Below are 12,664 nucleotides of genomic sequence, written 5' to 3'. Positions count from 1 at the left end.
CAACAGCTAAATTTCGCTAAGTCTGTGTAACCATTGGTGCTAGGGTTCTGAGACAGATTGCTTTAAATTTGCTCATCCCTTCCCCCACCACATTCTCAGCTGCAGGGCCCCAGATACAACTTGTTAATGCCCACAGGATCATCAATTCCTTGATTTCCCCCTTCAGAAATAGGGACACAGAGAACCTTGCTTGGTTGAACTTGGCTGCCTTTTCCAGTTGGGGGAGGTGGGTACCGGCTATCTGCTAGGTTTGGTATTGCCCTCTTGGCTGCTCTCCCTTGTTGACTAGATTGTTTCAGGGTTAGAGAGGGTAGATGGTTCCACAGATCCAAAGTACAGGAAGTTTATAAGCACTGGGCATGTTGTCAGCTCTGGTTACCACTGGCAATGTGTGACCAGGGAACACTCTCTGGCAAGAGCCCCATGGCCATTACAGTACCTAGGACTTGCGTTAGATGTCCCTGCCCAGTAAAACACACACACACACACACACACACACACACACACACACACACACACATTAAAGAACACATGGGCAGCTCTGTCAGGATCTGGCACCCAGTGCTGGTTCCATGGAACATAGCTCTTAGCATCCACTCTCATGATTAATATTGTTCAAACCTCAAAGAAATGTTACTTGTCTCTTGCTCAATGTCCTAAAAACAAAGGTTACAGGCTATGAATGCCATGTAGAATTGTGGCACTGCTGATATTTGAGACTAACACTATTTTAAATCCAAGAGTACTTGGATTTTTTTTTTTGGATTAAAAAAACCTGGCAGATTTGTCAAGTCCTCAGATCACATGAATGCAGTGATTACTGTATTACAAGGTATTGTTCCCCAGAGGTGAGAATCAGCCATTTTCTTCCTTGTTTTGATATTCCAATTTGTGACTCCAGATGTACTCAAGAATTAGCATGGTGTTCTTTTTTTTCAACTTTTTTTTTTTTTTTTTTTTAATTTTTGGGACAGAGAGAGACAGAGCATGAACGGGGGAGGGGCAGAGAGAGAGGGAGACAACAGAATCGGAAACAGGCTCCAGGCTCTGAGCCATCAGCCCAGAGCCTGACGCGGGGCTCGAACTCCCGGACCGCGAAATCGTGACCTGGCTGAAGTCGGACGCTTAACCGACTGCGCCACCCAGGCGCCCCAAAATTAGCATGGTGTTCTAAGAATTACACATGACAGCTAAGGAATGACAGCAATTCACATTACTCTTAAATGTGTATATATAAATGTGGGAAATACTATATTGGTTTAGATACATACTCTTGTAAGGGATGGCATGCATCACAGAATAAGCGATAGCAACTTGTATGATGAAATAAAATTGTTTTGGTAATATCTTCTGTGGTAATTTATCATATCATATGACCTCATTATAATGCTGGATGTGATATGTTCCTGAGTTATCTCTAAACCTGAACATCGCTTTACTTTTTAAAAACAATTTCAGTTTTAAATGTTTCAGCAGAGCAGTTTCTCCAAATTGAAATTAATAAACCACACTCTAAGAACTACAGTGATTTAAGAAAGGTGGTCTGACTTGACATTAAGAACATAAATTTGAGTGCCATAACATATATAGTGACTGCTAAAATAAAAGTGAAGAAGAGAAATCTATGGAAAAACAAAAATTACTTGTGAATTGTTTGTCTTTATAATATTACCCACGCACACATTATTACCAGCCCACCATCAGAACAGTCAGACATACGACTAAGTTCTGTCATCTTTGACATTTTACTGATATTCGGTCATATAATAAACCCTAGCATTATACTTATTTTTCTGTTTCATTGGTTTGAAAGTATAATTGCCAGGGTTATAATAGAAAACACCTGAAGAGCTTAATTGATAAGCTTTAAATATTTAGGTGTACGCCACATTGGCCTCCATTCGTCCTCTTGCCCCATCTCGCAGATATTGGTGGCGGCCAGAGAAGGTGCGAACCAGGATCCGGGATCCTCTCCGCTCCCGCTCAGCGCTGGGCTCCCGGCTGAAGTCCGGCAGGTGCCCTGGGGCCCCGCCCCCGCCCCCGCCGCCCACCTCCTCGGGGATTGGCTACCTTGGGCTAGGGGGCGGGCCCAAGATCCGTTTAAAGTTGGGGGTCGTGGGCGCCAGCAGCGCTGGGTTTCCTGCGCTGGGGGTCCGAGGTGTGAGAGCCGGGTGCGTCCAGGTAGTCTCCAGCCGCGCGCTCTCGCTGCGTCCAAGGCGGAGTTCCCAGTTCCCTTTGCAACCCGCCTGCTTCCGCGCGACCCCCGGCTCGGCTCTTTTGCAAGAAAGAGTCAAAGTCCGGGCCTCGGTGCCTCGCGAGTGTCCGAGCAGGCTGGGCGCGCGTGCGGGCGGGTTGGGGACCCGGGTCGAGAGGGACCCCGGCGGCGTGCGGGGGCTGCAGGAAGCAGGGGCGGCGGCCGCTCGGGCCCCGGCTCGGCGGGGTGAGAGACACCCGGAAACGGATTCCTCTTGGGTGCCCGCGCGAGGCGGGCGTCTCGCAGGGAGCGGGAGGAGCAGGCGGGCGGGCGGCTGCTGAGTAATCCCCGCGGCGGGCGGCGGCGGCGGCGGCGGCGGCCTGGGCGCTCACGTCCCCCGCCGCGCTGCAGCCGGCCCGGCTCCTCCCCCCTCCCCCGGCCCGCCCCGCCCCGCCCCACGCCGCCCCTCCCCCGCCCCGCTCGGCCGCGCGGCGCTCCGGGCAGGTAGAGCCGGGCTCCGGGCGCGCGGGGGCCGCAGCAGCTGCCGCCCCACCTCTCCTCGGCCCTGCGCACAGCCTCGCGCGCCCATGGCCGGCTCGGAGCAGCAGCGGCCGCGGCGGCAGGACGACAGAGACTCGGCCGCGGCGGCGGCGGCGGCGGCGCCCCTGCAGGACGCGGAGCTGGCCCTGGCCGGCATAAACATGCTGCTCAACAACGGCTTCAGGGAGTCGGACCAGCTTTTCAAACAATACAGGTGACCGACGCGCCCGCCTCCCCCGCCCCGGCCACGCGCCCCTCGGGGCCGGCTCGCGCGCTGCAATCCGCCGCGGGCCCGAGAAGCCTCCTCCCCCTCCCGTCGGTCACTAATCCTCCCCGGCCCCGGTGCCCGGGTCGCCTCCCTCGGCCTGCGCTGCAGCCGGCGCTTCTGCGCCTTTGTCACATCGCCCCTTTCCACCCCCGCCCCGTTGTCCTTTCCTTGCGCGGGACCCACTACCCGTCCCCCCTCGCTCCTGCGGTCTCCCCTCACTTTCTCGCTCCCCGCCCCCCCAGAGGGGCACCCAGTGCTTGTCCGCTTCTCTCTCGCGGGTCGCCTTCCCGCCGCCGGGTCCGGAGCCCGTTGGCTTGGGACCTGGGACCGGATGCGATTGGAGGCAGCTGGGAGCCTCAAACTCGCAGTGTTGTGCCCGAGCAGCCTTTGTGACACGGAGCACACCAGCTGCCTCGTGCCGGGTTCTGGTGCCTCGCGTTACTTTGCATCATCGTGCATCTTAGATGCTTCTCTTGTTTGAAAACAGATACGCGTAACTGCCTGGCAGTGCAGGAATTAAAAAGAAAACTCGGCCGAACTCGGCTTGCGCCCCTCTCTCTGCCTGTCTTCTAGAACTCATTCCTCAAAATGAGTTGCTAATGCCTTTCAAGCGAGTGTGTTTATGATGGACTTGTCTAACTTGAAAAATGGAGGGATTGCAAATATACGTAAGCGTGGAAGGAAGAACACGTGTGCTCAGTTAATTGCTTTCTTAAAATCCGCCTTCTAAAAAATGAAAGAACTGAAACCCTGGTTGTCTCCTGCGAGTGGGAGGAGCCTTCAGTTTCATTGGGGACCCAAAGCATCTGCTTTCTGGTTCAGGAAACAAGTTTGTGATTTGCCCAGTCTCAAGGATGTTGATTAGCAGCTTCCCTGTAGGTGTTTAGGAGCCATATGCTTCACACTTCTTAAGACCTGAGTGGCTTGGTAGGAATAAGGGACCGATGTGTGTCCGTGGTTAAGAGCCACAGTCTGTGAGAGGAAGGATACAGTCAGGTATCTGACGTCAGGCACCTGATGTTTTCACACTTCACGGACTGGTGGTTCTATGGTTGGGCTTTCACTTCTTAATGGCAAAGCAGATATCTCACAACAGTAAACTTTTTATCCTAAAGATAGTTTACCGTTAGATCACTTTTTTAATAAAAAATCTGAAAGTGGAAACATCTTCTTGGCTTTACTCAGGACCCTTTGTTTTTAAAGCGTACCAGTCTGATTTCAGTCTGAGAATGTACATTTTTTAAAAAAAAATATGATTGACATAGTGCTCTGATTTTTTTTTTTTTTTTTTTTTTTTTAAGACTACCAGTTTGTGGTGTAGGAGAGGGCTGGGGAAAGCCTGAGTCAAGTTTACTCCTTAGCTGCTGCTGATCAAGATACAGTGCTTGCATATTTCAATACTTATTGCTTTGAAATGTTCTGTTACTGGTTTTAGTCATCTTTTTTTCCCCCCGAACTTCTTTAGTGTACTTAAATAGTACTTGTAGGTTCTGGTATATTGAAAGCATTAAATAAGGCAAAAATACTGTTACCCAGACAATTTTATGTGCTCCTAGCAGAGGGCAGATTCTGAGTGATAGGAAATTTATTTTTTCACAGAAACAGATATGCACCTAGAAAACAGTTCCTCTGTGGGTGAGTGTGTTGGGGGTGGAGGAGGGGGAAGGTGTTCAGGGAAGATTTACAGTATATAGACGGGAGCTGTCTACTCGGGTTTTGAAATAGGAATTGAAAATGAAAACAGAAACCATTGTAGTCTCTTTTTCTTGCCAGGCATGGTGCTGGGCTCATTCCTTTATATTCTTACTATTCTAGGGACAACAAAAAGGTGAGCTGTATTTTTATCATGCTAATTTTATTACGAGGGGCTTGAGTCTCTGTGTTTAGCAAGGACCAGGACACAAGCACAGTGGTTCTAAATCAGGGCTCTTTTCCTTATCTCATTCGGCCTGTCTCACTAAAATTATTATACAGTTGACTGTTGAGTAACAGGGGTTTGAACTGCATGGGTCTACTTCTATGTGGATTTTTTTAATCCTGTAAGTATATTTTCACTTCTTGTGATTTTCCTTAACATTTTTTCCCCCTCTAGCTTACTTTGCTACAAGAATACAGTACGTAACACATAGAATATGCAAAATATTGGGTATCGGTAAGGCTTCTGGTCAGTGGTTTTGCTACTAGCAGTTAAGCTTTCGGGGAGTCAGAAGTTACATATGGATTTTTGACTGCACAGGGGTTTGATGCCCCTGACCCCAACATCGTTCAAGGGTCAACTGTTTTTTGATTTGCCCTCTGACCTTATTTTCCAGGAACTTAAGCTTTTGAAGGGCTGGACCGTGGTAGCATTCTCCCATCAGCTTTCCCTTGAATCATCCATTTTGTGATGTGGGAAAGCCTTGCACTCTTGCCACTTGCACCATGTGCTGCTGATCCAGATTTTAGAGAACACAATTGTGTACAGGTGTGGTTGTGGACCAGCGTCCTGCAACCAAGGTTGTAACTGTAGTTTTGCCACTTTTCTAGGTGCTGACTCAAAATTTGCTTCCTATAAAATGGGAGTAGCGCACATCATAATGTGGTCGTTAGGATTAAAAATAATCCATGGTAGCTGGCATGGTGTAAGCTCTCAGTAAACACGAGCTAGCTTTATACTTGATGCCTTCTCCACAACTGTGCCTTCTTTTCTTTTTTTATGCTTTTTTATTTTTAAGAGAGAGAAAGAGAGTGTGAGCGGGAGAGGGGTAGAGACAGAGGGAGACACAGAATCTGAAGCAGGCTCCAGGCTCTGAGCTGTCAGCACAGAGCCTGGTGCGGGGCTCGAACCCATAAACCTTGAGATCGTGACCTGAACCAAAGTATGACGCTTAACCGACCAAGCCACCCAGCCACCCTGTGCTTCCTTCTTGATGACATAGTTTGAGTAGAGGGAAAAATGTCCTGTATGCAGGTAACTTTTATATTTAAGGGTAGCCTCACATAGTGCATATGAGAGGTTTAGATCCTACCATGTTAGTGGAAAACTGCTGTTCCAAAGTTGAATGGCCTGCTGGAAAACTCAGCAGTGACTTTAGTGTAAATATTCCAGGAGCACCTCCAGCTGCTCTTTCCAGAGCAATTTGGTTTTCTCCTTTGTTAGAATTATGTTGTCACAGAAGACCATCCTTTCCCTACAAGTAAACCTTCCAAGATCCTACTACAGTTTAACAATAAGACTATTTTGTATCTGGTGTAACAATGTTCTTAAGATCATTTTCTCATGCTACATTACTGGGATGATAAAAGTTTCAGCAACAGCTATGGAATGAGAAATGGTTACTTCATAGAAACCGATTATCATGAAGGCCATTCTGAATTAGTCGAAAGTCTGGATTGTGTCATTTAGATATCGCAGATCCAGGAATTAGAAATAAATGCACAGTAGAGCCTTTCTTTTGAGCTGTAAGAGGCTCCTAGTTGGTTTTCAAAGTGTAACTGTTACTTCCATTGTAACGCTAGTAATAATGTAACAAGGTGCCCTGTTGTTGGTGCTGAGACCCCCATCTGTGCACGTGGGAGATGTGTTCCCAGAGGTGGAGGCAGATGGATGCTGCCGTGGGCCCTTTCTGCTTTGAGCCTAAAGACATAACTTTGTACCTTCGTGATACCACCTGAAATCAAATTCCTGTTGTTCATCTTTGGGTTTGGTGATCTCGTGCAGCAGTGCTCACTAGCCACCCTCCCCACACACCACTCTTAACTGATGTTCACATGTGTGACACACACTGAGACCTGTAGGTATTGAGACACACGATAGGTTAGGTGATCCTTACATGAACAAGAACAGGCACTAGATATCAGGTGTTGCGGGGTAGGTACAATGGTGTGGAGGCTAGGGGGCGTAGCCATGGCCTGCTTCTCTGACCTGTAGGTGTGAAGGACAGCAACTTGTAACCCAGCTGGAAGGACACTTTTGTGGGGGAACTGCTGTCTGAGCATGATGATGGGGGAGGAGGAGTTCAGGGGGGAGGGAAATGTGACAGGAGGTGGGGTGGAAAGGGAAGCCTAGGAAATAGTGAAAAGCCCACATGGGAATGTGAAATGGGTGAGCCCTGCGAGCTAGCTGATCAATATTATTAGGTCATCCTGTTTGATGGCTTATTCTGTATTTGTTATTTTTTCATATCACTGGTTAGTCCGTGTTTCCTGTGAGTCAGCGCTGCTTTTCAGGGTTACTTTGCTGCTAGTGGTCTGGGCAACTCCCATTTTATAATGACCGTGTTCCTCATTGCGGCCCTCACGTCCATGATAAACTCTTGACATCCTTTTCTGTTTTTGGCTTGCAGTGTTACTTTTTTACTGTCAGGAGAGGTGAAGCATATTGAGATAGGAGGAAGACAGGAGACATCTGGGGCTCCTGGCCAAAATGAAATTTGTAGCTTTCATTTCACAGGTGGGACATTTTCCCCCCTCCTCCCCTTGGTACCATCATCTCCTCCTGCTTTAACTTCTGGTGTTATTTCTGACTTTAAAACACCTGTGTTCTTAGCCTGCCAACACTACCACTAATTCCTGGCTGTAGGTGTTATTAGAAAGTATTATTAAAAAAATCATTGTCCGTTAAAGCAAGCATATAGTGTTTATAAGGAATGTTCATTGAGTATAAATATGCATACATTTGGATTTGTTATAGAATTTGTAAGTGGTTGTATTACGGAGTACATTTTTGTTTTTTAAATTATAAAAATGGCAAAAATTTACTAAACAAAAGGCAAGAAAAATTCATGGTAAGGTAATATGTTTACGTTTAAAATGAAAGTATGGATCCTAAATTATCTAACATCTTTTACGGCACCCATGACAAAGCCATATGACCTGTGTCTTATTTGTGAGCATGTTGATTAAAGTCGGTCTTGCTATAGAGATGTATCCGTATAATACAGGGGTTGCCAAGTATGGCCCGTGGGCCAGATCTGGCCAGCTGTTTTTGTAAATAAAGTTTGATTGGGACACAACCACTCTCACTTGATTATGTATTTTCTGTGGCTGCTTGTGCAGTACAACAGCAGTAATGAATAGCTGTGACCATATGGCCTAGAAAGCCTAAAATATTTATGGTCTGGTCCTTTATAGAAAAAACAAAACAAAAACAAAACCATGACTGACCCCTGGTACAAACCAGAGTTCTGTCTGGAAAAACTCAAAAGCCTCTGTAAGAAACCTGGGCTGGCAGGCACCTGAGCCTGAGCCCAAAACTGGGGTAGGTACATTAGAGGACAGGAAGAGCTTGTAGGCCACCTGTGTTTTCTGCATGATCTGGCTGTTGCCAGACAACAGCATGTTCGTACCTTGCTGCTAGAGTTTATGGAGAATCCATAGTTGCAGAAATTAAGAAAAGGAGAAGCAATGAAAAGCAGAAATGGTGTAAGGGAACTGGCAGGAAAGACAGGAAACTCCTCTGTTGCGTTTTTTCCATCCTCAACTTAGGGCTGTGTTTTGTTTTGTTTTTTAAACACTCATTCACCCCCGCCCCCCCCCCCCATTATTGTACTTTCTAGAAAGGTTCCAATTAAATATTCATTTTAATTGGGATTCTTTTAAAAATGTAACTGACTGTAGACTAATGGGAGAACCTATATGTAGGAAATCACCAGAAAAAGTGAATATTCTGTGAGTATAGTATAGGTATATATGTGTGTATACACACACACACACATTTATATCCACAAAGTTAAAGATATAAACCTTAAAAGAATCTGTGTGTTCAGAGTCCTGCATACTGCATTAATAAGTAGTTTGGGGAGATGGCCTGCTCCTAGTTGGGGGACTTACACTCACTGAAATGAAGTTTTGTGTTTTTCTTTATTTATTTGAGAGAGAGAGCGAGGAGGAGAGGGAGAGAGAGAATACCAAGTAGGCTCCACATTGTCAACGCAGAGCCTGATGCAGGGCTTGAACCCAAGAACTGTGAGCTTGTGGCTTGAGCCCAAATCAAGAGTTGGGCGTTGAACCAACTGAGCCACCCAGGTCCTCTGAGAGAGAAAGAATATTGAAGCATAGAACACTTTCTGTTCTAGTTACATGAAACCACTTGTAGATCCCCAAACATACCATATTTAAGAGGTCCAGATCTTTTTGCTCAGGTTGTTGTAGCTCCATTTTTCACACCCTAGTCTCCTTTGCCAGGATCCCTCTCCTTACCCAGCAACAGCAGTGGAACTTTGAAGAGGCTAATACTGAGAAGAGCTTTAGAGGAGAATATAAAGGATGTACAGAAAGTAGATGGCTGGGCAGCAGAGAATTCCCCTCTTATGTCAAAAGTTTGCCTAGTGCCAGATCTACCCTGGGAGAGGGGCTGGGGTTGGGTGGGGGGCTCTGCTCTTGGTTGTCTCATACCTTTTCCACCACTTACTCTGTTCCCTGAATTCTTAGTATACTGTTCATCCAGGACATAGGTCCAATTTGGGATTGAATTGCCTTTGTGGGCAAACATGGGAATACAGTCACCACTTAAAGCCTTTTTATGTTGGGAGGGGGGATGCATTCCAGTTTTTGAATAAGGGACTTTGTTGCATTTTTTAAATTCAGGTATAATTGACATGTTAATTTCAGGTATACAACATAAATGACATTTGTACCTATTATGAAATGATCACTACAGTAAGTATTCTTGACATGCCTCACCATACATAATTACAAAAAATACCTTTGTGTAGAACTAGCCATAAATTTGGTGTGTCAGAGGAGAAAGTCAAAACTGCCCGGCAGCTGATTTGGAGATTGAAATAGGGGCTTTTCTTTGTGTGTAAAGGTGGTTGATGGTTTGCCATTTCAGTGCTTTTCCCTAGCTAAGATTGCTTTCTCCATCTCTTCCTCCTTGCTCAAGAATTTCAGAACACAAGAAATACACATATACAACAGGTAGTTACTCCTGTCTTACAGGAAGATGATCCGTTATTACAGAGTAAACCCCTACTCTGTCTACTGTTTGTACAGCGAAGGTGAGAAGCTGGTCCTTTGAGGAGGTATTGCTTTACTTAATATCTTTCAGTCTGCCTCAGAAATGGTCCGTTTAATACTTTGTCTTGTCCACAGCTGTGATGTCTGTGAAATCACTGGTTTAGGTGGCTTACTTTCACCTAGTGGTTAATAGTAGGTGGTGCGGACTGTATGCCAGGCCACACCTCAGTCCTGGAATGTTGTTCTTTATTTGATCCTCCTGCAGCGCTGTGAGGGGTGCTCTTGTTATCTCCTTCTCACAGGGGCTGCAGGGGGGGAAGCACAGTTACTCTGGATGACCTGCCCAAGCTTCCACAGTTGAGTGGGAGAGCTGGGTGCAAACCCAGGCCAGCAGGTGCCAGAGTCTGTGTATTTGACTGCTACGCTTTACCACCACTCTTCTTAACCTTTACAGTATGAAATGCTCACCTGTGTGCTCTAAGGTCATTTTGGGGCGACATCCCAGCAATATGCAAACCACCCTAACATGACAGGCTGCCAGGGGGCAAGGAGTCTCCCGAAGCTATCGACACTTTGTGGCTCCCAGTCTTCTGTAGGATAAAGGTCCCAGCTGGGCATAGATGTCCTCTCATCTGGCCTGTCGGCTTCACTGACTCTTCCCTCATTCCCCTCCCCACTTGTGCTGGGGTATTTTGTATCCTCTAACTTGTTCTCACTTCCCCCAAGATGCAGCTCGGCTGTCTGTGAAGAGATGGTACGAGGCCTCAGTGCCCCCACAGGCTCCTTCCATCCCTTTCTTCACTGGTGATGGCTGGACACTGTTTGCACAGCTACCTCTCTGGTATGAGCGAACTAAGTAGAGAGAGGTGGACTCCCTGGTCAGGGATTCCTGGCCTTCCTAAAGTCGCTGGAGTAACGTGAGGTCCAAGAGGTCTTCTGGGCATATCCGCATCCCTTTATTTGCCAGTCAGCAAGTGTAGCCCAGGGGTCATGCTCTTTAGGAGCTCTGGAAGCTCGATTACTCAGCCCCCTCCCCATGCTGATGTATGCCGGGCACGTCTCCTGACTCAGTGCAGGTGCTCTAGAGCAATACCGGTGCCCCCGGAATTGACACACTGCTTCTCAGAACCAGAGAACACAACTCCTGTCTGGCCTGTCAGCCTCTTTCCTTTGGTGCATTCAGGCTGCCTGGTGCTTCGTGTAGGGCAATAGGGAGCAAAGCTGCCACTGAGCACACGCTGGCCTTGACAGGTGCAGTCAGAAGGAAGGAGGAGTGCTCTGATAAAGTGGCCCTGGGGGGCGGGGGGTGTGGCAGCTCTGGGGATTGCCGTCCTCTGACTGAGCTGTCCTCTGCTCAGTGTTGTGTGTGGCTAAGAGGCAGCCTATGCTAAGCGGCCAGTCCTTTGTTGTCTTTTATCAGTCACCTCCAAGGCTCTGGGATACCCTTGGTGGGGGGGGAGGGGTGGCATGACATGTTCCAGTGATACTTGCCTCTTAGGCAGGAGAAGACAGGAATCTAGCTTCCCTAATCCCAAATCCCTGTCCTGAATTTCAGGAAGAACTGGTCTTGGGAAGAACTTGGTGGCTGGGAGCAGGGGCTCTCAACTGTATCAGATCTGATGCCCTCTTTTTATAATATATTGTAATTCCCCTCCTTTGATCCTAAAATAAAATTGGCAGATGACATGACCTGTTCACAGTGTCTAAAGGTCCATCGAATGCCCAAATGCTATTCTAAAGGAGAAAAAAAAAATTGTAATATAAAAATTGCATGTATTTTAAAATATAAATGGTCACTACTCTTTCATCAGATGATGAAGTTAGGTGCTCGCGCCTGTGTGTAAGGACTACCTTTGGATTTAAGAAAAGATCAGAAGCCATTCCATAGAAAAATGAGAGAGAGCTGGTGCACTTTGAAATAAAAGAGGTGGGGAAATACCTTCACTGAAGTAGGGATAATATGTCAACTCCAAAAACACTGTTGAAGTTGAGCAAGCAAGGAAGTGCGACATTTTCGCAATGAGCTAGGCTGCCTGTGTCAGGATAGCATCAAAATCATTGGTTTCCTGCGCTGGGACATGGGATGTGTGCTGACAGCGTGTCTCAGAAAATAGGTCTCCCGTCTTTAAATCCGTCGCCAAGCCAAGTGCTTTGGAAACCAAACCTGTAACAGCGGTCTAGGATGAGAGGATGAATTAAAAAGGCTTATAGGGAAGTTGAGGCGAGGATAAGGGGGTGAGGACAGTATGAGAGTAAGAATAAAACCCCAAATAATTTCTCTATTCACTTTTTGTGATGAAACTCAATATGGTACAAATTTCGAATATAGGATGGCAAAAATGAAATCTATTAGTGAAAATAATTGGTATCCAGTATTTCGTGGCTCTTTAAAAATTTGTTTGGCTTTAAACGTATTTAAAGTTGCTTTCAAAATCCCTGCTCCATTTGTCACGAGGTGGCCACACATGCTGGCTGGTGTCGCTGCTGTGTCCTGTGCCACAAGCCGTGTTGCTGTTGGTGACATACTTCTCTAAAATTGTGAGTAAATCTTGGTAAACCGTATATTTAAACAGTGCCAGCATGACTTTGTACTTCATTGCCAATGGAAGTAGGGTTCAAAAGTTGTTGAGAAGTTGTGCAGGACATGGGACAAGGTCCAGGATTCTCCCACGTTGCAGGGTGTCTTACATCCATGGCCCATTCCACTGTTGTCACTGTGTTGC

General features: G+C 46.9%; 1 protein-coding gene across 1 annotated transcript in view; it reads left to right on the top strand.

Moving 5' to 3' along the window:
- Positions 1-2,701: 2,701 nt before the first annotated feature.
- TTC39C (tetratricopeptide repeat domain 39C) overlaps positions 2,702-12,664 on the top strand; it is a 107,539-nt gene continuing 97,576 nt past the window's right edge. Inside the window, exon 1 of the mRNA XM_030336061.1 lies at positions 2,702-2,948. Coding sequence (XP_030191921.1) covers positions 2,782-2,948 — 167 coding nt within the window. The 5' untranslated portion in view covers positions 2,702-2,781. The remainder of the gene's footprint in view (positions 2,949-12,664) is intronic.

This window comes from Lynx canadensis, chromosome D3, assembly GCF_007474595.2.
Source record: "Lynx canadensis isolate LIC74 chromosome D3, mLynCan4.pri.v2, whole genome shotgun sequence".
In the NCBI taxonomy this organism is placed as follows: domain Eukaryota; kingdom Metazoa; phylum Chordata; class Mammalia; order Carnivora; family Felidae; genus Lynx; species Lynx canadensis.
Note: the sequence above shows the minus strand (reverse complement) of the source record. Positions and strands in the feature narration are given on the sequence as shown.